This window comes from Cynocephalus volans, chromosome 1 (assembly GCF_027409185.1).
Source record: "Cynocephalus volans isolate mCynVol1 chromosome 1, mCynVol1.pri, whole genome shotgun sequence".
Lineage (NCBI taxonomy): Eukaryota > Metazoa > Chordata > Mammalia > Dermoptera > Cynocephalidae > Cynocephalus > Cynocephalus volans.
In genome coordinates, this window is record NC_084460.1 from 82,267,969 (window position 1) to 82,294,426 (window position 26,458).

At 40.4% G+C, this 26,458-nt stretch overlaps 1 protein-coding gene across 5 annotated transcripts in view; it reads left to right on the forward strand.

Annotated features, from left to right (window-relative positions):
• KCNAB1 (potassium voltage-gated channel subfamily A regulatory beta subunit 1) overlaps positions 1-26,458 on the forward strand; it is a 406,409-nt gene that overhangs the window by 326,258 nt on the left and 53,693 nt on the right. For 3 of the 5 annotated variants that reach the window (XM_063094889.1, XM_063094896.1, XM_063094901.1), the window contains exons 3-8: positions 1,845-1,882; positions 6,334-6,413; positions 8,684-8,728; positions 12,490-12,534; positions 14,608-14,651; positions 21,970-22,056. In XM_063094889.1, the coding sequence (XP_062950959.1) occupies positions 1,845-1,882; positions 6,334-6,413; positions 8,684-8,728; positions 12,490-12,534; positions 14,608-14,651; positions 21,970-22,056 (339 nt within the window). The remainder of the gene's footprint in view (positions 1-1,844; positions 1,883-6,333; positions 6,414-8,683; positions 8,729-12,489; positions 12,535-14,607; positions 14,652-21,969; positions 22,057-26,458) is intronic. The other 2 variants (XM_063094906.1, XM_063094914.1) reach the window with 1 other exon arrangement.

The window sequence follows — 26,458 nt, forward strand, 5'->3', positions numbered from 1 at the left end:
TAACCAGCTGGGGAGGCACAGCACTTCCATGGAAGTCACTGCCCCTCAGGTTTAAGGGATGTCTACCATGTGGGGACACTGGCCCTCTGTTGTCAAGAGAAGCTGGAAATCAGAAAATTTTAAGAAATATCTAATTGTTTAAATGTTGGTAACTTATTCAAAATTTATTAAAATAACAAGTGGGTCAACACTATTCTAGTCAAGCAAAACAAGTCTGCAGCTTAGTGTAGCCCCTGGGGATGTAGAGTGTAGCAGTAAAGTAGTTTATACCCTATTTTTAGTTTAGTCCCTGAGAACTAAGAGAAAATTTACAACTACATCAACATACTTCTATGGAGTATGAAGTCCAAGTGCCATAATTAATTTGGAAATATTCTAATGAGGCAATGTGCCATGATGAAAAACACAGCCTTCTTGAAGCCAGGTGTGTCTGGGGAATCCTGGGTATTTCACTTATTAGGTTGGGTAATGTTTGATTCCTCACCTGGAAATAAGAATGACAAAATTGCCTTGTAAGTTTGTCTAAATGATTAGAGATAAAAATATGAAAATTTCTTAGCATACTGTCTGGCATTTGAAAGGTGTTCCATAAATGGTAGCTATGACTGCTATTATGAAATACAAAATATAAGTTTCCAACAGCATGTCTCTTTATGCCCCACAAATATCCGTTGTGCCTGTGCCCTGGCTGCTCTCACCCCTGCCCACCCTCCCTCTGCACTCGGGTTTCATCACATGACCTAGTGGCCCACACATGGCCCATCAGTACACTGTGAAGTTTCCTACCTCCTCGCCTCAGCTGTGTTCTCACCTCTACCTGGAATGCCTGTTCCTTCCTTCTTCATTTGGTTGACTCCTGTGAGACTCAACCAAGATGTCACCTCTTCTAGTAAGTCTTTCTTGAATGCCACTTCCCTCCAGTCTAGGCAGAGCATTCCCTCCCTTACTGCCTTGTGTTTGTCTCTGTCATGGCATTTATTGAGGAGTATTGTCAACCATGAGCTCCTGGGAGACAGCAGTTGGATCAATCCCTTCACTGTCCCTAGCATGTGGGTACAATGCCTGTCCCTAGCATGTAATTAAGGCTCAAAAAATGGATAAAGGAGGGAATGAATAAATGAAGTGACTGGGGTCCGGCATGGCGAGAACCCACTCAGTGTCTAGCTCCTTCTTGCTTTACAAATGCAAATCTTTGGCAGCCTCTCTCCCCTTGCCTTCCCAATCCCCACCCTGGCTACTGCCGCCACCCCTACCCCAAAGCTAATGGAGATTGCCATTCCAGAATAGTAGGTCAAAACAGAGAAGGTACCTCAATGTCACCTCCTGGGTCTTATAAGTGGGGACTGGAAGGACATCTGGGAGGGTTCCTTTTGAAAGGTAACAGAGAACACAAAATAGATCTCCTTTGTTGGAGGCAAAGAAGAGGAGAACCATAACCCAAGGCCTTACCTTCACTTTCAGAGCAAGTAGTTTCTTAGCTGAGTGAGAGCAGGAACAGGTGTGTAGCCATAGTGGGCGTGTTGGCACTGCCTCCTGGTACACTGGCATTCATGGTCCTCTGGCAGAAGAAAAGCATATTCTGGGACAGGGCTGCCATTAGCATATACAGTGCCTTTGAGTGAAGAAAAGACACCCTTCCTCCAGAGGGAAGCAGTCCCCTGCAAGAATACTTAGTGAGAGAAGCATGGGCTGGACTTCATCCACCCAGGCCCTTGTCCAGGCACCTTTGTTAACTACCTGTACAACCGATTGAGGTAGTCCTGACAGAAGAAAGTGTTGCCCCTCATCATGCACAATATTAGAGAAATGGTTATAAATAATGTGCAAACATCATTCTTTTCTAGGAACATGGGTGACTTTCGGAGGTCAAATTTCAGATGAGGTAAGTTACTTTTGGCTTCTATGATGCTGATCAAAGGAAGTGCAGAGAGCTGTACAGAAGTTCTCTTCCTGACATTTTTACCAAGATAGTGTTTTAATCATGGGAAATGGTTAAGACTGACTCAAAGATTATTTTCAACTTTATCTTGCCTCTTGCCTCTTGTATTTTTCACATTTATCTATTAATAGGGCTTGAGGCTGTCAATCTATTACATGTGTAGGCTCAACAGTTAGAGAATGAGCCAGTTTGGAATTAACATTTAGCCACTTTATGAAAAGATTTTATTGCAGTCGTTACGTGTTTTTATTTGTTATATTGATTCTTTAGCTCCCCCTAGGGTGACCGACTAGTTCTCATCTGCTCAGGACTTTCTTGGTTTTAGCACTGAAAGTCCACATCACCAAAACCCTCTCAGTCCTGGGCAAACTGGAACAGTTGGTCAACCCAGCTTGGGAGAGTTAATCTAACCTCTCTGAGCCTCAGTTCCTCCTCTGCAAAATTGGATGAGAGTACTGACCTTGAAGGTCTGCTGAGAGGATTAACCATGTCATGCATGTCAGATGTTTATACAGCCTCTGACTAGCAGGTAGCACTCAGTAAATGGCAGCTATACTAATTATATTTACCATAAAATTCTTTTAAATCATTGTTTATACATTGAAGACAGTACTTACCAAAGTGATATTTTTATCATTGCCTTTGAGGAATACCTTCACGGCATAGGTGAGGTATGCAGGCATCAAGCATCAAGAACTCTCCTGAGGGCAACGCCCTGAGTCCCTCTGATCCTTCCTTTCCTACCTGCAAGACCACTGAGGGATCAGCGATAGTGTATCCAAGTGGGTTCACTCAGTAGGATCCAATCCCACTTGGCCACTGACTAAACTTGATTTCCTAACATATACGCTTACTAACAGTTGCCACGTCAGTAAAACACACATCGCCTCTACTTGGCAGGACTGTGATTGAGATGACTGAGAGGATGCCTGTGAGGTACTTAGCCAGGTGCCTGGCCCAGAATAAACCCTTTACAAAGGTGGTTCTTACTATTGTTCCTAAGGAGAACTAGGAGGAACAGAGGCTTTTCCCCACAGCTCCGAAAGTTATTCGTGTTATTTAGCAGATCTGGGGGAGGGGTCTTCACTGCATATTCTTATCTGTCTAAATGCCAGTTCCCAGTATTGGGCATAGGTCACCATAGAGGGCTTGCCTATGAGGGGTTCTCTGAAGCAGACTCTGAGATGGAGATTAGCAAGCAGGACAGTTATGAGAAGTGCTCTCAGGACCAACACAGGGCAGGTAAGGAAACAGCCTTGTGCAGACCAGGAAATTGGGCCATGACCTCAGCTGACCCCATAGGGACCTCTGAGGCTGAGATGACCCTGCAGAGTTGTCCCAAGTTGGGCAAGGGAACTGGGCCTTAATCTCCCCTGTACTGACTAGGTATTGGCTAGAGGCTGCCATGGAAGCGGGTCTGACCTTGGGCTAGGTAACTCTAGCCAGGGGCAATTTCCAGAGAGGGCTGACAGCTGAAGGCCATCTGATGGCAGCATTCCCAGCAGCTGGGGAACAAGGCCTTCCATTCTGAAGGGGGACCCAGGTGGCACATCCCAGAACCTATTGCAGGGCCCTCTGACTGGCATCAGGTAGGCGTGTGTGGAAGAGTCACAGAGGCAAATCTGCAGATAGAGGAGCAAAGGCCACACCTGTAAGTCAGATACGAAATAGGCAGCAAACAGGGAGGGAGGTCTAAAGTTAATAGTCCACTGTATCCAGCACGTGTATAAGCGACTACTGCCTGGAGGGTGCTTGGAAGGAAAAAGACAAAATATCCTCCCTTTCGGAGTGGAGGGGCCATGGTAAGTGCATCATTTCCCCCGTCTTTGCTCTCCCCTGCACTGTGCTCTCTGCTGCAATGAGCTCAGCTTGCCCAGGTCAGAGTGGGCAGGGCTGACCTCTGAGATGAGTCATTTCAAAATTCCAGTTCTAAAAACTGTACGATAAAGCTGTCACGAATGGCTGGGGAGTCGCTCGCCTCCAATGCAGACCAGACAAATAGCTATTGTACTTCCAGAGAGCAGCTGTGGCCTTGCCCAGGTCCATGCAGGGAGAACGCCAGCGAGGAGAAGGGAGCGAGGCACAGCCCGACCCAGTCACACCTGAATTGCTCGAGCTCAGCTATTTCCCATGGCAAAAATGCGGACCAATAGCAATGCATTCACCTCCCTGATTTTCCTGCTCTCTCTGGCATCTGACTATCTAAATGCAAAGCAGGTGCAAATATGGGATACCAGAGCTGACTCCACCATAATGTGCTGAGTGACGCAATTATCAACGCTGCCGGAGGTGGTACTGTCCCTATCAGAGGGAGAGTTCAACCATATATTGAATAACCACCTGGCAGGGATAGATCAAAAGGATTCAGACACAACAAGCTAAATAACTCTAAAAGGTGCCTCCCAAAGATGATTTGGCTTCATCATAAAACCAAGATAGATGTTACTCACATTAAATAATAATTTTCTAAAAATAAAAGTATATTACCATCTTATAGCACTTAATTTCCAGAGTTTTACTAACATTTTCTCATCTGTAAGGTAAAGTACCTTTAATTGCAGGTGACAATAAACCCAATGCAAATTGGCTTAACCATTAAGAGAAGAAGAATTTTGACTTTTAAACTAGAAGTGTAGAAATAGAGCAACCTTCAGGGGTGGCTCAGTCACGGCCCCCACTCCATTGCCCAGCGATTCTCTCGGCCCTGTACCCCTAGTGTACCAAGGTCTTCCTTGGGTAGTGAGGTAGCTGCAGGAATTCTAGGCCTCATTAGAACAGTAACTCCACGGAGAGTGTTCCTTCTAGAAACTTCATAAGAACAAAGAAAAATGTTCCCAGAAGTCCTCAGCAAATTGACTCTCATTGGCCCAGATGTGTCACATGACCCTTCCTGACCCACTTCCTCTTCGGCCCCACAGCCCCATCGGAGGGAGGTGAGATCAGCTTTGCCTGAGGCCTCTGGCTCCCTGGACGAGGAGGAGGTCCCTGGACAGAATCATCCTCGTTTTGCAGATGAGGAAACTGAAATAGAGAGGTCAAATGATGTGCCCAAGTTTATCTAGTAATTGGGACACTCAAAGCTGGAAACTGGTCTTCAGACTTAGTTCAGTGATTTTCTTTTTTTTTAATTGTTCCACATCCAGATCTTCAAATCGTATGGTTAGGGAGCCTCTTGGCAATCATTTAGTCCAAGCCTCTATCCAGAATTCTCCATCTTACCTTAAAATTTCTCTCTAGATAAGATTTAATTATGCACATCTCCCAGTAATAATCCACCCATATGTCATGTGACATAACACATGGATATTACATATTATAAGCACAATAATTTCCAAAACATAAGACAGTCATAATGGCAAAAACCATTGTTTAACTTTTAATCTCTACTTAGGATAAGTGTCATAATGGTAGCAAACTAAAAGCAGTAATAGTATTTTTGCTGCTATTATTTTAAAGGATCTGCATGGACTCCATTATGCTAGCCTAACAATTTTCTCGGTAGACCAATTTTCAAAACAGCAGAAAAAGTTTGTCTTGGAAATGCTGATGAAGCAACTTTAGCTTACCATCAAAAACATAATGGAAAAATCAATTGTAATTACTTGTGAGGTGTGTAATTTCGCAAATCCTAATAAGTCAATCAGCAAAATGAAAAAATGGTCCCCTCCACTGCTGTTTATGCCATCACTCTATAGCTCTCTCTCAAGCTGTTGTTTGTAGCTGCCCCTCTGCTCTTCTGTCACACTTGCCACTTGCATTCAGCAGCACAAAGGAAGGAACAAGGAGCTTTGAGATCTGTTTGCAGGCTGAACAGGCAGGAGCTGGACTCCTGGCAAGTCGGGGCGCTGCTTCCCTCCTTCCCGTGCTGATTACACGGCCGCTCTGTGATGGTGGCTGGGACAGGGCTGCATTGTGGGTGGCAGGAGTTTCACAGCAGTCACGGCTCTCTCTGACCTTTGGTTCATGAGCACAGTCTAAGCCTCCAGGAAAAGTTACAAGCTTTTAGGTCAGGAGTCTCCCAGCTGCCAAAACCTATTGGCTTAGAGAATGGGGTTGAGGAGCGGAGTTGCCAGTGATACAAATGACCCTCTTTGTCAGAGAGATTACAGTGCCACAGAGCACGTTTTCAGACCAGCTCTTCCCAGCACAGTGAGGCTAGACTTAGTCCCAGCACTGAAGCTAATCCCTTCAGTGTGTGCTGCTTGAGCCTTCTCTTTCTTTCTTCACTACAACTGAGAAAAACTAGAGGCGGTCGGTGAGATTTCAGTGTTCTTAAAGACCAGTCGAAGACTCAAAGTTGCTTTCCAGGTTTGGCAAACATTCGGCTTTTCTTTTTTTTTTTTAATATAAAAAAACGCATTCAGCTTTTCTGACTGACCGTGTGTCCCTTGCAGGTTGCTGAGCGGCTGATGACAATCGCCTATGAAAGTGGCGTTAATCTCTTTGATACTGCTGAGGTCTATGCTGCTGGAAAGTAAGTCAGTACCTCTTTGTGTCCCTCAGGTGGCATCTGTGGAACCAAGGGAGTGTGCCCAGACCATTTCTGAGGTGTTGGTGAGAAAGGTCTGCCCTCTCCCACTGCTCTGCTCCTTCCCTCTACCACCATCACTAGAATTGGGGACAGTGACCACCTCTGCCCCCCTCTGCCCAACCAAACCTTCCTGCTTCTGGTCCCTGTATGAAGAATGGACTGGAGAGAGGTAGGGCCAGGAAGCCATTACCATGGTCTGCGTGACGGCAGAGGTGGCTGTGCCATCGTGGCGGCCGTGGAGATGGATAAATAGCAGTTGACTACATGAGCAGATTCCGAGATGGTTGTTCAAAAGCTAGTCTCATTATCTCATAACGACATTTCACAGTTCCTTGGCTCTCCCGTGGAACTGGAACATCTCCCTGCAGGGAAGCATGGATGGCTTTTTTCTGCCTGCCAGCCAGTCCCTACGCTAGCATTACAGGCAGATCAGACATCAAAGGTGGGATCCCCAAAGATGCCAGGAAATCCAAAATCTTTTATAAGAGCACATTCCATAGCCCATGAGGAGACAGAGGGCTGCAGAGAGGCCTCGCTGCTTTTGAGGAAGGAGTCACATCTGGCTGCAGCCTTCCCTTGGACCTGACAGCGGGTTTGGGGCTCTAGGACAGGGCTGGTTAAGTGAGACCACGTGAGTAGTGCACCTTTGGTTGGGCCTAAGCCGTCTTGGTCCCAGCACAACCCCCACATTTCAGAGCAGATCTGGGGTCCCCTGGCCTCCCAGAGTGAGCATGGATGTCCAGCTCCCAGAATAAAGAACTAAATAGCTGGGCAGCTGTTTGAGCAGCTCCACAATTACAAAAACAGGACTGTGGAGCATAAGCACCTGCAGGCCTAATTCACCTCCTTCCAGGTGAGAATTACAATCAAACTGCTGGATTTGCTGAATGAAGTTTATCATCGAATGATCTAAGTGCATTTTCCTTGCATGGGTTTCCTCCTTTTTGAGGGCAGGCCTATGTTTACGGATGACCAAGGAGGTTCAGAGCCAAGGATCTGTGAGCCCAAGGAGAGAAAATAAAAGTTATAAGGCCTTGTTCCTTTCTACATCCTCCCCTTCCCCAGGGTTTTCTTCTTTGTTGAATCCTGCTGAGTACCAGATGGTAGAAAAAAGGGAAGAGTGAGTAGCAAGTCTGTCAGGTCCTATTATATATCCTTTATATTCCTACTGTAAAAGATAATCATTCTGATGAATTATCGATTGATTGTCAGTGTGTAATCAACACAGGGTCCCACGGGAAATGCAAGGTTGCAAAAGCCAACAGCCTGAGAGACAGGGAGAAACTGAAAGAACACTGGTGTGACATCCAGTGCCTGTCTATGTGGCATACTCCATAGCTAACCTGCATCATGGTTCGTTGCAGGCTGGACGCACCAACAAAGACAGGACTTTTAGTTAAGACAAATAATGATTAGCGATGACTCCCATCTATCGCACCCTCATGGGCGAACTGCTAATGCATCGATCTCCCCATTTACAAAGCCCCCGAGAGCCCAGCGTCTTCTCATAATGTTGGTCTTACCAGGAGGAACATGGGAGAAAGTTTTGCTTAGCCTTGGGTCCCAGCTGGGGCAGGTGAAAGTCTTCAGTACCCCACTCTGAACCAACCTTAGGGGCAGAAAGGACACTTCATTGCATCTCCTTGTATCTTGCTCCTATGACAAAGTTTGTCACTGAAATCAGGACATTTTCTGGGTGGGCCACTGCATCTGCAGCCCTGGCCTTTGGGACATCTAAACCCACACATGGTTCTTTGTTTATCCTGCAAGATCACCTGGGAGTCAATATTTTGTGTCTGACAGTGTGAGGCCTCATTGTTCCCACCCGGTCACAACTGAATTGTTCCACAGCAAACAGAAGGAAAACCTTGACCCCCACTGGACATCACCAAGCAAGCAGGGCATTTCTATCTGGGGTCAGTGGTTCAAGAACACCAAACTGCCAAATGACTCTGTTGTTTCTTAGTATCAGGACCACTGGCGGTCTCCTACCAGCCTGTCAGTATTTGGCAGGTGCTTCTGGAATGCTCCGGAGCAGGATTCTGCAGGCACAAGCAGAAACAGTAGAAACTGTATTACCAGCTGAGAGTGGCTTCTATTTTGGGGATATGTGGGCACTGAGAGTTCAAACAAGGAATGGCTCTGGGGTTTTGGACTGACTCTTGCTTTTCCAGGACACTGTATCCTAAGATAGTATCTGTTTCCCCCTCCAGGGCTGAAGTGATTCTGGGGAGCATCATCAAGAAGAAAGGCTGGAGGTACTGCATTCAACCTAACTGTCGGTTTGCCTTTTAAAAGACTTATTATTTCGTGCCAGAAAAGGGAAAATAAAATCACATGTCACCTGACCAAAAGGTGCTTCGAAAAAAAAAAGTCAACCCTTGGTAGAGAAATGATTTACAGTGGCTTGAAAATAAATGCCAGTGAGTTCATTACTTGCGCTTCACAAATTATTGACTAGTCATTGATCACAATGAATTACCGTAGGGTTGAGCAGAGAAGGAGGGAATGTTTATGAGATATTTATGCGTAAAAGAAAATGACATTTTCATGGCTTCTGACTTCCATTTGTGTAATCTGGTGAAAAAAGCAAGCTGACAGGAAGCTGATTATCTATACACACAGATTTATGTTCACTGTTGATTTTATTAACAGTTCTGAATGCAAAGAAACGATGAAACAAGAAGCCCTTGGAATAAATACTTCAAAGCTTTCTATCTGAACACAATTAGCAGGCATCTCTCCTGTGTGTCTAGGAGCCCTATTCTCTGGGTATTCGGAAGAGTGCTTCATCTGCTCTCCTTGAGGGGTCCCTCTGAGAAATACGAGGGGCTGTGCTTACGTGTCCCCTCCAACAGTAATGAGGGATGCTGTAACATCTGTGGGGGGGCAGGGAGGCAAGCCCCCCATTTCCCTATGGGGGTATCAGCCACAACAGCCACTTCTTCCCCAGCATGGACACAGAATCAGGCAAAGCCCAGCAAAGGCCACTGGACAGCTTTGGGGCCCTCCTCTGCTGTAGCATGACTTCTACTGATGGCCAAATAAATAACGGTGATGTAGTGTCAATGAAGATAACAGTGCAAAGAGCTTTGTACTCATGTGCATACACTTAGTGTGTATTTCCTAAAGTACAGTCTAGGAAACATGGACATTCTCAAAAGGTGACAGCTCAAGACTGGTTTTCTTATGCCTTTGCACATATCACTTGACCTCCATCTGGGAGGGGAAACTTAAAGGGTGGAAGAGAGCTTCATGTATTTTTAGGACTGCTTACTGCTCCCCCTGAGATAAACATTTGGTAGGAATAAGGGCCTGTGGAAATGGAAAACTAGACATTTATGGAGATATGAACAAATAAAGTTTGGTGACCTACTTTCTCCCTCTCCTTTCTCCTTCTCCCCCACCCCAGGGGACGGCACAGGTATTACGAGAAAACCATATTCCACTTTAGATATGGAAAAATATTCACGTCCCCACCCAGTCGTCCACCTTGCCTGAGTTACTTTCTCAGCCAGCATATTGGTCCATCTATCACTGCCTAAATAGGGACTTAGTTTCCCAGGGCTGCTGCAACAAAGTTTCACAAACCAGGTGGCTTAAAACAACAGGAATTTGTTCTTGCACGGTTCTGGAGGCCAGAAGTCCAAAATCAAGCTGCTGGCAGGGTAAAATCCTTCCTCACATTCTCCTAGCTTCTGGTGGGCCCAGCAGTCCTCGGCCTCCCTTTGCTGCAGCAGCAGCAGTTTGACCTCGGTTTCCATCATTGCATGGTGTCTTCTCTGTGTCTGTGCGTCTTACGACACCAGCCATGTTGGAGTAGGGACCCACCCTACTCCAGTATGACCTCATCCTCACTAATTATCTGCAATAACCCTATTCTAAATAATCCCACATTCTGAGGTACTGAGTGTTAGGACTTTAACATATCTTTTGGAGGAACACAATTCAACCCATAATAGAAACCTTGAAGATAAGTCCACTAATAGCTCAGTGCGGTCTGCAGCAAGGTATAGACTGCCAGAGGACACCTGAGGAAGAAGGGGAAGCATTGACACGGTGGCTCTTTTCCCCTCTACACCCAGAGAAGCTTTGATCACCACTGTCCATAGTGACAGAACATATTTTATATACCTGCTGTAGATTAACATGCATATTTCACAAACTGCCTTTCAGTCTTGCAAATAAAAACTCAAGCTGTCACCATATTACAGAATGTTCACAAAAGTTCACGGTTGAAACCATGAGACTGGGAAAGATAAACCATATCATCACAGCAATGAGCCTGTAAAAGCTGTTTCAACCAGCACACCTGGCTTCTAGCCCTGGTGCTGCTATTTACTGGCTATTTTATCTGGGGCAAGTTACTTTGCTTCTCTGATTTTCAGCTTCTCCACCTGTAAAATGGACAGCACAACTGTTAATGAAGTGTCATATTGACAAAGTGAGATAAGGTGTGCAAAAGTATTTTAAAGGCTGTGTAATATCACTGTAAAATACGTTATCCTCCCCACCTACTCAGAAGAGTTGCTCTAAGAGCCCCCATGGGGATCAATGATAATTTGCCAGGCCGCTGTTGCTATTTGACCCTAAATGTTAGTGTGCACACCCATATAGGCCAAATGTTTTACGGAAAGCTTAACTTTGGAAAAACAGATCTATTGTGTTGTTGGATAGAATGTGCAGCTTTGGCAAGCCCAACTGCTCTGTATTATCAAAAGGGCTGCATTCATTTCTTATAATATTCCACCCAGCTTTTTCTTGAAGGTTGAAAGGGTTTGCCAAAGGAATCTTGGCTCCCCCAAGGCTTATTGCTATTACAGTAGGTATCATGAGGTTGATGGATTAACCCAGAAAGTACACCAGCCCTTTTGGGGTGTGTAATCTCCAGGTGCATACATCTATAGACCTTCCATTACAGTGATTCAAATTACTTTTCAGGGAACTAACTTCAGTAGGATGGAGCTATTGATATTTTCAACAAATTTTTCTTGTTGCAACCAAGTTGTCAGAATTGTCACCATCATTTTGCATTGGTTATCGTTAATCATGCTAGGCTTTTATACCCAGAGCCCCAAAGTATTGACTCTACATCTGATGGAATTATAAATGCCTTATTTCAAATACAGTGCTCCTAAAGTTTGGTATTAACCTTTGAATCTCAAAAGTTTTTTTTTTCTAGACCAGTTTAATTGAATTACATATCTAGAGAAACTAAATTGCACTGAGATCTGCTTCCCCATTTTAAACTATATTTCTTTTGTTTTCAAGTCATATCTCTTGTTTCATGATCATAATGCTATGGTTGTATTTACTGTCCTGGGGTGTGGGTTTGACAAGATTTCCACATTTTCTTCCCCTAGGAGTAAAGTGATAAACATTGAATTAAGACACTTAAAGAAATGTTTTCCCTATTTATTCTCAATATTTATTGAGTGTTATAATTTATGTCCCCATTCATATTTCCATGTAGTCAGTTCCTGCCTGTGAATATGATGGGTGGAGGGCATAATAACTCACAGCCACTCAGGTCCAGGGTCCTTGGCAGAGAGTGGACTTCCTCCCAAGCAAAGTTCATGCACAATCAATGTAATGCCAGATGCTACTTAAGTATTAGTTGGTGGCTGTTCATTTGAACTACTAAAGCAATACATCCTTTAACTCCTTTCACTTACATTCTCAGGTACTATTTCTGATGCTCCAGGCTGGCCTACCATTCACCTTCACCTTGCACCCCATTCAGGGCTTGCTGGCCCTGCCTCCTCCTCTTCTAGCCCCTCCAGGTGAAACCATTTCCCTGGCACCCCTTCCTCTAAGATCCGACTTCAGGTCCCTGCTCACCAGTTTCTCTTTGTCCTTACATTTCAGCGACTTGAATTAACAAATTTATCTCTTTACCACATTTTTAAAATGTGAATTACAATAACAAATTCTTTCTGGTACTATAATAATAATATGACTCAGTACAATAACCCACAATTTATTTCTATTTCTCTGTGTTTTTCTGTTTGGTATACAGGAGGTCCAGCCTGGTCATAACAACCAAACTCTACTGGGGTGGAAAGTAAGTTAAATACCTTTTATTTTCCCTACAGAACAGGAAACAACTAGTAATTCATGCTTTTATCCTTTTAGGCAACTATTTTATATCTAACATACTAAAATTAATTGGCATAGAGATAAGGATTTTTTTTTCTCACACTAAGAAAATAGCAATTAGCCAGGATTCAATTTTAGCAAGATACTCCCAGAGAAATTCAGTGAAAAGCATGTGGTCACTTGTTACTAAGTGATTCATGGAGATTTTTCAAATACCAACCTCATACTTGGAACCATTTCCAAAATAGAGTTCAAATCTCAGGAAAAGAAAATAAGCACAAAGCATCACAGAAGAAAAGCTACTCAAATCTGCCAAAACTCAGTCTTCTATGGAATGCAAAGATAAAAACATCTTGTCTGGCTCCCCTTGTAAGTCTCTGATCATTTCCGCAGAGGGCTCTGAAAGTGCTGATCAAAGGACCAGACCATCGGAGAATAACACGGAGCTACCTGTATCACTTGCTGTCAGGCCAAATGAAAGCGAAGTCCTCTCTCTGTTTTGGATGCCAAACAAATTTCACAGGATGAATTGGCTTCTGATTGGCCTGCTGGTGGACTGGTACTTACATTTTTCAGCAGGACTTAGAAAGCTGGGCTTTTTGACAAACATGTAAGAAGACAGCAAGCTATTCTATGTACTGGAACAATTGTTGGCACTGTGCTTTTTATGGAAATCTCAAAGAAAGAATGCCGAAGTCTTAAAAAACAAAAACAAACAAAACCTTATTTATCTCCCAATAATTGATAGGGAATAGTTATTTAAAAATTATTTAAATAAAATAGGATATTTTATTTATTTATTAAAATAGTTATTTAAATAAAATAGAAGGCAGAGCCAGTTCTTCTTTAGGAAATTTCTAATCAAAATATATATGTATAAGGGCTGGCCAGTTAGCTCAGTTGATTAGAGTGCAGCCTTGTAACACCAGTGTCATGGGTTTGGATCCCCATACTGGCCAGCTACCAAAATATATATTATAAATATATATATATATATATATGTATATACACATATACTCATATTTTATTGTTGTTTTTGAGCTTACTTATGATGATGTGAAGACAAAAAAGATGGATTTAGATTTTTATTATTATTGTAGTCTGTATAAAAATAAAGCAACATGGTACCTATGAGAAATGTGGATTTTCATTGCCTATACTTTGATTCATGATGCCGTTGCTTGATGCTTTTGCAATGGAACATAAAACCTTGTCCATAGTTTAGACAGAAACAGGAAATGAGACAATCTACAAGAACCATAATGTAATACATATAGAATTGTCTAATATACTTATAAAAGATACAGAATAAAGATACATTCACAAAGGTGAATACTAAACTACTATATTTTAAAAAGAGGCTGCCACAGGTGTTGATGTTGAAGAAATATTTCATCAATACTTTAAAGTTCAAGGACCATATTTCTTTCTACTTGGCCAAAGCTTGAGAAGTATCTGGGAAAGCAAAACTCCTTATGACTAATGGTCTGTCTTTTTAGGATATTAATTTAAGGAAGACTTGGTTCATCACATTTTAGAGGAAAATAGTTATTAAATTTCTTTCGGAAGTCAAAAGCAGTTTCAAATTTGTTTCCTTTCTCTGAAAAGCTTATAGCAGCAGCCTGACAATCTTACAGTAAATTCACAAACTTACAAACTTACAACAAGCCTTTTTTATTTTTATTTTTGCTTTAGATTGGTTAAGAACTAGGTAAGAAGGTTGAACTGTGTGTCAAATTATGTACAGACTGGGTGCTTGTGGCTGAGTTGTCATTAACTTGTACCTGGTGCTGAATGATATTAATGGCATGGTGACAGTCATGGTTTATTCATTTCCTGGGATCTCCAAAGAAAAGGGGCTCATTGTGCGCCAGCCTTCTCTCTTCAGCCTCTACTGGTGCATAATTTTCCGAAAAAAGGGTATAAAATTAGCAATCTAGTCTAAGTACAAGTTATTATTATTATGCACTTTTGAAAGAGATTTTTTTTTTAAAAAGCACTCCCCAACTCAAAGTCATTTGCTTCTTTTTCTTGGCAGAGCTGAAACAGAAAGAGGGTTGTCAAGAAAGCATATTATTGAAGGTGGGTACTGCTGCTTCAATTTTATTTTCGTTTGTGGGCTCCTGATTCAAGAAAGTTATCAACCACATAGGTTCAAAACACAATGGAAGGAAAAAAATTTACATGCATAAAAAAACTTTGTAGAAAATGACCACTGGGTAATTGATTGGCTGTGCCATTGCTTTTGCGATGGTACTCAAAACTTTACAAAGTTTAGAAATAAACAGGAAATAGAACAGTCCACAGGAACCATTATGTAGTAAAGTACTACTACTCTACTTCATTGTGAGGATTGTGAGAATTTTGAGTAATTTTTATTTATTTCTTGCTTTTCCATGTATTACAAATTTTTACACTTATACCTTTCACAATGAAGAAAAAAAGTTAGAAGGGGATGCTATATATTTCCAACATCCTTATACTAGTTAACAAACTATTTCATAAAAATCCAAGATTTATGTAACATTGGATTTATGATTAATCATGAAGACAGATGATTTTCTCCTTTTTTAGAAATGATTCTATTTATGAAATACCAATGTCACCAAAACCAAAATATACTCTATTCCCACCACTTTAAAAATTAAAGTAAAAAAGTGAAGTGCTCTCTATGCTCGTTTCATCTCCTCCCACAGTCTGGCAGTTTCGCGTGTGCTTCCCAACTTTCCTTTACAGTTACACTGACTTATCTATTCCTCTATCTGTACACTCACTTATATTTAAAAAATATAAAAACATACATGTGTATTAAAACAATAGAACAGGGTTATAAATATTAACCTGAACCTTGCCTTTCTTCCTCAATTAAAATACATTTACATATACACATTCACACACATACACACACACACACACACATACACACACACACACACACAACACACAACTTATGGGTTATTTTCAGTTTTTTCTGTTACAAAGAATTACACAAGTGACCATCCTTATGTAAATGGAATAGATTCTAGTAGTGGCACTATTAGGTCACTAACATGGAATAATGCAAATTTGACCAATAAAACAAAGAATAATGCATATTTTATCACAAAATTATTTTCTAAAAAAGAGTATACCAATCTGTTAGATGAGCTGGTTTTATTTGCTTATTTATGCATTTATTTACCAGTGAGTTTGAGCTTTTTTTCATAACTTTGTGCTGCTTTTCTTGGGAATTAACTCTTTATGTTCTTAGACTGTTTTTATTTTGAATTGTTTGACTTGGTCTTATTAATTCACAGGAGCTCTTTGTATATTAGCATCATTCACTCTTTGTTAGTTATTTGTAAACTTTTTTCTCTCCACGAACCTAATCTAAAAGATAATGTTTAATTGAGGATATTCATCCCAGTTTGGAACTTGGAGATCTTTATTGACCTATAAACATGACTACTTTGAAATATCTTAGATTTGCAGTAGAACAAAAAAATAGTTTCAGTATTCACTCATTTAATTTAAAATGGAGATTTTGAAGCCAGATCTTGAAACATCACACACACACACATTTAACAATAATAATTGTATCTGAGTTTGGTATTTGTCACTAACTGCTTTTTAATATATTTGTAAGCATATGGACTTTGGAAGCAGACAGACTTTTGTTCAAGTTGCATCTCTGTCATTTATGAGTTGGGTGACTTTGTACAAGATACTTAATTTCACAAAGCCTCTGTCTCCTTGACTATAAATTACACTGTAAATATTCCTACCTCATAAAGTTACTGTATCAGGTTTTAAATTAGATAATTCACTTTGAGCATAGTTCTACCACATAATAAATGTGATTTTTGTCATCATATCATCACTATTGTTCTTATAAATGCAACTGTTAATCTGCAGTCTATGGATAAGGACACTCTTCACTAGAAGGATGACATTCTGAGGCTGCCTCAATGAATGACCACCTTCTAGCCCTAGAGAGAGCTTCCGGATCCCTCACCCACACAGGATCCCTTCTCAGGCCTTCATGTCCAATTTGACACTGAAGTCAAACCCAACCTGCCCCTCAAAATTGTTACCACTCCTGCTCTAGCATTTGCCCATGACTTGTGTCCTGAACTTCAGAGTGTGTTGATCAGAAATAATCCAGGCTGGCTTGCAGTATCAAGCTGAAAGAACAGATCAGCAGTGCACTGCCTGAAAAGTTCTTGTGTGTTTATTTTTCTTATTAATCTAACTGACTAGAAAAAAGAGAAATTCAGGAAATGGTGCACGCTGGTAAACAACAAAGAAATATAAAATTGAAGAGAAAAAGAATGGAGAAGGTCTGCTACTGTCCTCTTCACCAAATCTCCATTGCTTTAATGGAGTGTGTGTGCCTAATTTCAGAATTCTCCCTCTCTCTTTTAAATCGGTTTTCTTCAGGCCTCATCAGCTTAATAGAAATACCTTAAATTCCCTCTTCCTTTAAATAAGTCTGAATTCTCTCAGGAACTAGTGTCTCAGGACGGATAAACCAGTTCAGCTGAAATTCAAGCTGACCCAGATTCAAACTTTAACACGAAAGTTCAAACTTTTCAGATTGAAGAATTGAAATCATTTATGATGTTGTTGTTATTGTTGGTGTTACTTTGCAGTTTATAGTTTCAACCAAAGACAAAGGCTTGTGAGTACAAGAGAGTCAGCTTGAAGGGTATTTCTAGACAGGCTGAAATTAGGGAATTGAGTGAATTTTGCAGAAAAGCACGGACGTGAGATTTCTAAACCCAAAATAAAGTTTGAAGAGGTTTACGAATCATCATCCTTAAGTTCACTGATACTTGTTCGGTGACAAAGGTGGCCTTATATAACATTGGAGATTCATATGCATATTAAATTTGAGAAGCACTGTTAGAGGATAAGACAGAAGTCCAATTCACACCAGTTCAGACCGCTTGTGTGCGGGGGGATCTTGGCCACCTGAGTTAGTTTACAGAGTATAAAATGAGCTTGACAGATGTGTATATAATATAGTTTTGAAAAAAATCATATGAAAGGCCTTTTTAATAAGCCCAAATTCTCTGACTTAGATCCAGTTAGGTATAACATTCTCCTTAGATCCACAAAGAGGGAGAAAAAATTCAATAATAGGTTTATTACATCCATTTAGAACCCTGCAGTCTTCTCAGGCTCTAAAATTCTATATATTCATTCAGCCATTCCACAAACATTCATTAAGCCCCAATTTGTGCCAGTGTTAGAATTTAGCAGATAAATTCCTTTAGTGGCCGACATAAAGGAATAGAAATAGCTTGGGTAAGTTACATAGTAAGAATAATTAAATTGTGTGCTTTTACAGTCAAAAGGTGTGTCTAAGTCAACATTTGCCTTTCAGGTAAACAGTTTTGTTGTATGATTCAAAACAAACACACAGCCATCGTTTTGGGAGCAGGAAAGGAAAATAAGCTGAAAAAGCTCACTTGAAACTTTTTAATGAATGACAAATGTTGAATGTTACTCTCTGAACTTCTTTTTAAAAAGATAACTTATGATTTTTCAATTAAAGAATAAATTTCTGAACAAATGGACTCACTAGAGATTCCTTTCCAGCATGTTCATAGTAAACTGACATTATTCACCCAGGATAACCGTGTTTCATAACGGGAGGCACAGCCAGGTATATGATTCAAACACAGTGCAGCCTTTAAAAAGAGAAGCGGATGTGTCTGAGCGTATCTTGAAAAGAAACTGAAAAATTATATAGGGAAACTGTACTTTGTTTAAGTCAACATTTTTTTTCAAGCTGGAATGATCACACCCCATACTTGAATAGAACCCTTGCAGAATCTCCAAGCTTCTGCTTTTCTTGTTTCTACACAGTTCAATTTGCAACACTGAACACCTGACCCACCTCTACCCATGCCAGTCTGTTTAATGTCTGGAATAAGCATGTTTCTTTAGGCTCCTGTGAAATAGGCTTACATTGAATTAAGGTTCACCTTCTAAACAATACAGTTCCTGATTTTCTTTTTACTGTAGTCATGTGAAAGCTGTTTTCTTTACATAATTTATTATCCTGCAGACTTTTGAGGAACTGCTGGTTAACTTCCAGATATCTCCTCAAGGGCAGGGAGGTTTCTCCTGCTTTTCCTATATTCATCTCCCACCTCTCACAGACACTGGGTTTGTGCCTAGGGACAGGCTAGTGTCAACAGTGCCTTCAGCAAGTGTATTCACTGCACTGGAGCTCTTACCTCCTTAGGTTATGATTAGCTGCCCAGCTGCCCCTCTGGAGCCAGGGTTAATGCATTTTTGCATGTCTACGTAAACTTAAAACAATACCTGGCCCCCAGCCAGTGCTCAACAAACATTTGCTAAATGGAAATAGAACATGACTTTGTTCATTGGAGCTAAATCCTAAATGGCTCTTAAGGAGAGATTTGTTGAGCATGTCTTTATGTTGCTAAGATTTACCTATTTCTGCAAGATGAGAGCATCCAAATAGGAAAAGACAGGAACACCTGATTTGGTTTTCAATCATGTGAAAGATCAAAGCAGAAAGATCATCTAGCTCCATTTAACCTTTGGATAAATGAGAAAACTGAGGCTCAGAAAGCCTAAGAGACATCTCAAGTTAAGGCCAGCCCCAGTTAGGGCCCTTGATCTCAAGCCCCATTCCCCACCTCCACTGAATGCCAGACTGGTCCATCTAGCTGCCAAGAGCTCCATGTGGATGACTGATGTGCTGCTCAGACTGAACTTGGCTCTCACCACCACCTCTGAGCTGCTTTCTCCTTACTTCCCCATCTTAGGACCAGTCACCTCACTTCTCAGGTCAAAAGTCTAGGAGTCTTCCTTGATTACTCTAACCTCCACAGCCTGTATCCAGCACACCAGCCAGTCCTCTTGTTTCTACTTACACAACTCGTCCCGAATTTGAAAACTTTTCACCCAAGTGGTCAAAGCTAGTTCTGCTGCAGTAGCCTCCTCACTAGTCCCTATCCTTGCTTTCACCCCTACAGATGCTTCTCAGCAGGCAGAGCCATCAGTCCAAATGAGAATCCGATCATATTATTTCCCCTGCTTAATCCCCTCTTCCTTCCCACCACCACACCCATCCATCTTCCCTCGTCAGTATTGTTAAATCTCACGTGGATTCCAGAATTCATACCATGGATCACAAGACTTTATGTGATTGAGATTTTTAAAGTAAGTGGGTAGTGTCTCTTACGGGCACAATCTCCTTTCAATCCAGTTCAAAGTCAGAGTAGAGCTCACGGGCCCAAATATCAACTAAGAGTGTTTCACGAAAGAAATATTGAATTTCTACCCACATTCGAAGAAGGAGTGTTTTTTAGAAAAAGAATTGAGAGGTGAGAAATGACCAAATACAATAAGACTGACCTTTATATCAAGTCCATGTCTCTTTATGGATACACGTTGTACCTTGAACAATAGACGCTGTCAACAGGCACGGCCAGCTCCTTGGGGATGAGGACTGTGTCTGCACATCTTTATACCCCCAGAGTTCAGCACAGTTTCAGGATCAAAATGGGACTCAATACCAGCACGTGACATGAAGTAGTAAATGACTTGTCACACTTAGTCTGCGAAGTGCCTGATTACACGGTGTTGCAACAGTGCAAGTTAGTTGTAGCACCTTCTAGTTACAAGCCCACACAGAGCTGTTTGGAAGAGACACGATGGGAAGGGGGCCATCATCAGAAAGGAGGACACTTGTTTCCTGTGCAGGCATGGGCCATGACTGACATTAAATGCCTCCCTTCAAATCCAGGCGGTCCAGTGAAAATTCGTGGCTTTTAGTTTTTAACTCTCTCCCTCTGAACCTGCCCAAATGTGAACACCATGGTATAATTTACCACATTACATTTCTATAGACAATTTTACACAGTGCTTGCTGGAGCAGTGATGCTGAAAGTAGTGAGTATTGTTAGCCTCACTCTAGATTAGAGAACCGAGTCACTAAAAAAGATTTAAGAAGCCAAGTTGGACCACAAGCATGCTACAGTGCAGATTCCACCCTTTGTGATGCTCTGTTATTTGTTTGCTTGGTTGTCCTGCCCTGCTCTTACTTCCTCCCTACATACAATTTTTTCCAAAAAGAGGCTCATATCATGGTACTTTTTAAGGCAAGTTTACTTTCAAGCTGTCCCTTGAGATAGCTGGTGATACCCTGAGCCTGAGTCACAGGAGCTTCTTAAAAGCAGGCATTAGACCTCATAACACCTGTCTGCCCTAATCTCCTCATCAAGGATTTTAACAAGCTATCATCACAGACAATTCTTTCTCGGTGAATGGAAAATATTTCCGGAACTGTATTCAAGCACTCCATTTTCCCATCAGAAAAGTAATTGTGGCTGGCCGATAAACCAGTTTGAAAAATCAAATTTAAATGAGCCAAATTTAAATTTTATTATAAGAGCCTCATTTAGCATGCAATTAGTTTTATGCCTATAATAAAAAGAGAAAAACCTCCGGTCTCCCTGAGGAACTAAAGAGGCTGATGAGGAAATGCTGTTCCTCACGGAAATTAGATGAAATGATTCTTGAACACTGTCATCCTTGTGGTTGCATAACATTACATACAATACATTCTATTTCAGGGAAGAATTAATTTTACTGAAATTAATTAATTTTTTCTGAGTACTTGTAGGAATGTAATCAAATGGTTAGGGCTGAAACATTAGCTATTGGATCTATTTTTTTTTTCTTTAATTCTCACTCTCTCTTTTATATTACCTCTTAAGTCTTTACAGATCCTAGTGTCTTTGTTTCGTCCCAAAAGAATGGGGAATGATAGAAATGGTAGAGGTTATTTTGTTTTAGGTTCTTTAAACTTTGTTCCATTTGGTAAGATGTTGAGCGAAGCCTTCACCTGCTAACCCTTTATATTACTATTAAAAGCCACATGTACATTACGTGGGGTTAGGCAGTCAGTTATTTCTGATTTTTACCATTTTAGTGGGTTTTATGTGTGATAAATATATCTCCATCCCACAATAAGCCCATTAAGTAATTCAAAATATAAACGTTAATTTGCATTTTTCAAGAAGAAATATGTACACTCTTGAAAAGAAGCTGCTTTTTATTCTATACTTCGCTTCTGCATATTGCCACACTGAGTCACTGTGAAAGATCATTACTATGTATGTATTTTCCAGTGAGAGTGCTCATATCATTGAAAAGGTCTAAGACTTCTTTGTTGGGGACAAAGTCAACATTTGATGTATTTTTAAAAGGTTCTAGGGACCAATTTACACATTGTATTCAATGTATTTTTTTTTTAACGAATTCAATGCTTTTTTAAAAAAAAAAAAAGTAAATTCTTGAAGGAAACTAAAGTGCAATTCTTTCTAATAGTGCTCGTACTTGGACTTTTTTGGTTTTTTTCTGCCTCTTCTCCCAGGATTGAAGGGCTCCCTCCAGAGGCTGCAGCTAGAGTATGTGGACGTGGTCTTTGCAAATCGACCAGACAGTAACACCCCCATGGAAGGTGAGTGAAGACATGTAATAAAGGACTCTAGAATTATTGATTCTAGCCTGAGGACTTATTCTAATCACAGTAGGAAATGAAATATATTCAGGCTGATCTGATTGAATACGAATATCAAAACCGTTCTGATCGATGCCTTTCCATCTCAATATTTGCCCTTAAAGCCAATGCTCTGCATCCTGCATCTTTATTTTTGAATTCTTGATTTTTTTTTTAGCAGTTGAAGACATTAGGTATGTGGCTCCTGCTGGTTACAGTGCTCACTTTTTCCACGTTCATTAAACTTTTGTGATTTCATCAGGTAAAGCAATAACATCAACTGGAGGGAGAGTTTATAACCCAGCCATCATTGTTGCAGAGTGAGTCCTCTGAGGGTCTTCCTGTTTTATGACTCTAAGTCTGATTAGTTTCCAATCTACGGTAACAAGCGCTAAGTGGTGCCATGAGCAGAGGTTTTACAGGAGCGACTTCATCACAATTTCATTGTTGATTCTCAAGGAGCTACAACATTTATCCCCTATTGTTACAACTGTTTGAAGACCATAGCTTAAGCGTCTCCCAGTGGAAGGTTTCAGAATTTTCCTAAAACCAGACTTTCCTCAATTTACATTTATTTACAGAATCTGTTTAGGATGACCAAGAAAGGAGAATTGTTTGGGAGAACAAATTAAAAAGAATGTTCCAGTTAATTGAGGTTTATAATCATATGGATTATCACTTACCTGAGGTGGCTGAGAATGAAGATATTTGGAAAGAAGAGGAAACAGGAATATTCTGGTTGTTTTATTTTACAACATGACATGAATTATCAATTTTCAAAGAGTTAGAATAGTGTAATCCACATAAAATTACACTGAAGATAATGTTGTCCTTGAAGATTCAAAAGGCAGTACAGGATCTTGTAATAATATCGGGCTCTGTGAAGATTTATTCTTGCTGTAGGATTATAGAAGGGTTTACACAAGTAGTAAAAAGGTATAAATGATTGAAGTACATATGAATTGCCATAGGTTGCATATCTGGCCATAAAAATGTTCCGAAGATTATTTTCCTTGCCATTTATCTCCTTCTCAACTACAAAGAATATATATATATATATATTTACATCTAATTTTCTCATAAGAGTTTTCTGCTTTCTTGATTCTGGGTAGATTAGGAGTTTACTATAAAGCAATATCAGTGTTGGAAATTACCCATTGAAATGATATAAAAATGCATATTTTTGTCAAAGCAAAGATTAGGTGTTTGATAAAGAAAATCATAATCATTTTATAAGTGTAAGTGTTTACTAAGAGGATAATACGAATCCTAATGACACTTTAAAACAGAGCACTAGAGTTATTTAGTCAGCAAAAGTATCAAATAAAATGCTATTTAGTGGGGTCTATGGAAAACTGGGATTGCTTCCCATATTAAGTGCCTAGTGACTGTTTTTCTCTTTGGAATAGCTTCGATTACACCATGTACAGGATAGCAGAATATCTGAGATTTTTCAGGATTTTTTTTTTCCCGGTCCTACCCATATCTTTAATTTTAGGGATATATTGTAGGAGTCTTTCAAATAGAAAACATAATTTGTACTGTATCTATAGAAGAAGGAGGAAATTCTCAATTAGGAGCCAAGCTGTGTGATACTAACAAGATAATGATGTCTGTTGTATACACACTGATTATGTCTTGAAATTTATTAGAAGGGAGCTTCAAAGTGTTTAAAAGAAAAGAAAAAGACTGCTACTGTCTGATGGACTTTGTCAGTGCAGCATTGTCTAGCCTCTGCTGGAATCAGAGGAAATTTACGTTTTCCTTAATTTTCACATAAAATTCCACAAAGCAGAATAGGAAGCTATTTTATCATGAGTCATTGTCCAAGTTCATAAGCATAATGAAGGGTGTCAAATAATGGAGATTTACCACTTGTTGATACGGTCAAGGAACATAGCATTTTGTGTGCAGCTCAGCAGCAATCAACTACCTTGTCTAGAATGTAGCCTGTTCCCCCTCACCCCTGCAAATGGAGAACCACTCCTAGCAGGCCCATCAAGCTCTGAGGCTTATTCTTCTAGTAGGACTTAGCAGGCAATTCTTTATGTAGGACTTGTCACAGATTGAAATAGCTTCCATGTGAATTTTCCCTAACTTTTAGAAAATGTGTATCCTCAAATTTAGTATTCCCTTTTGTTCCAAGGTGGGCCCAATTGAAATGCCAAAGTTTGATAACTAGTCTCTGGAAACACATTTTCTACACTTAGCCTTTTTTACTTTATCATAACAGAGGAAGTACTGATCTGCGAAACAGAGAGAAGAAATAGGAAATAAGGGACAAGGATTACCAAGTGGGCTTGGGTACATTTTCTCCTCTAAAAATGAAAAAAAAAAAAAAAAAAATGGTGTTTGAGCTGTTTCTGGATTCCAGGTTGTTAAGAATCATTTTTGCAATGATTTTGTAAATCACATGTGTATGAATGTGAATTTAAGTTGGGCGTAGACACCGGGGTCTGTCTGAGAAAGGTTGTCAGTGTTCCTAAAAACAGTGTTGTTTGTAATCAAAATTACTCTTGAAACCCTACAGTAACTTTTGTTAGTCAGTGTTACTCTATAGCCTTTAACTTTTCAATTTCTTCTTCAAATATAGTGAAAAACCATTACCATATACTTGTTCAACCACTTTTCTTTTTGATAATGGCAAGAAAGTCCTTAATATCTTTCACATCCTTTTCTTGTTGGAATGACTTGAATTAGCTGTTTAGCTGTTTCAGGCTCAATTGCATCCATTTCTGTTCAATATAAGTGACACACAGTGACTGCCAAGAATATATTGTTGAATTATCATACATTAAATCTACATACATTAAAATTAAAGATCCTTCGAATTCGTAGATCACTTTTATTGGTTTCAACCATTCCTTGTCAACTTCATGAAGCCACAGTACACAGTAAATTATAATTTTGCTGAGGCACCTATTTTGAATCTGAGAGATCTGAACACTTAGGGAATGAGAGAATCCAGCCCAACTCAGCGCTAGCTCTTCTCCGTCGCTGGTTACAAAATAGAGTGGGATTCAGGAACTTGGGCACGCTGAAGAGTCTCCTGACATAATCCAGGCACACACGTCAAGGGTCACGTGTGTGCCTACTTCATTTAAATGTTATTAGGATGCCAGCCCCTCTCATGTGATCTGTACCATGAAAGAAAGTTAATTGGGAGCATTTCTAAAATAAACCAAGATGAGTTTCATCCAGTTTCCACATATCGTATAGCAACCAATTGTGCCAGAAAAAGATTAGCTGCAACACCTTCTCTATAATAATATATTGGCATCTATATCCAATTAATTGTTGCCTTCCCTTCCTCCCTAGAAAACCAATAGATGAAAAGCAAGTCCTCTCAAAAGAATGGCTGTCAATGCCAAATGTGCAATCAGTGAAGAAAGGGGTGAGATGCTTCATTTGCAATTGGCAACCCCGTGGAATACAATTAGACATTTCAGGGCTATGGCAAGACGTTCCTGACAACAGAGGGGAACTTGTCTACTTTTTCCCCTGTCCTTGTTTATTTTTTCTGGTTCACCTAGTAGTAAGTCATTTTTCTTTCAAAGCATCTGCCACGCCATCTGTCTCTGCTACAATATCTGGCAACAATGGCATGTTTTCCAATCCTAGACAAAATCAACCCCACATCCCTTTTCTTCTTTCTTATGATGCTATATTCCTCCCAGTAGAGTCCCTAACAGTTCCTTGTGCTCTGTAAAACTCATATTCTTAATTCTCTCACTTCCATAAATTCCCAACGTGTATTTCAAAATCTTCTCTTGAGCTCATTAGACAAGAGAAAGTTCAAGCCAACACGAGTCATGCTGGACAGAGATAGACACAGAGCTTTGTGTGTCTGAGGACCCACACTAGGAGTTTTTTGGTTTGGCTTTCTGTCATTCCCAAATGCCAGGTAAATTTCTGTATCTATACTCTTCTCACTACTCCAGGGAGGAAGTGATTGAACATGACCGTAGTCATGAACAGAGGCTGTAAACCACATACCACCTGTGAATAACAGCAAAAAGAGGGACACACTTTAGTTTACGTAGCTTTTAAAAATGGAAAGAAAAAAGCACACTTATTTGTTGATCTGAAAAATGATTTTTAATTAAATTAAATTATTAATTTTTAATTTGTAAAACACTTGGAATTGAGTTTTCTTACTTTTTATTTACAGCTTGTTGTCAAAACTAGCTAATCTCATAGAATTCCTGAGTTATTGAATATTATTCCCATGCTAATTACAGTTCATGTTATTTATTTTTTCTTACTAGCAGGTCAGTGAATACATAATGCAACCCAGAAGTCTTAATTTCAAATAAGAGAGACAAGACCAAAGTTAGCTCCATTCGATTCCCATAATATCATC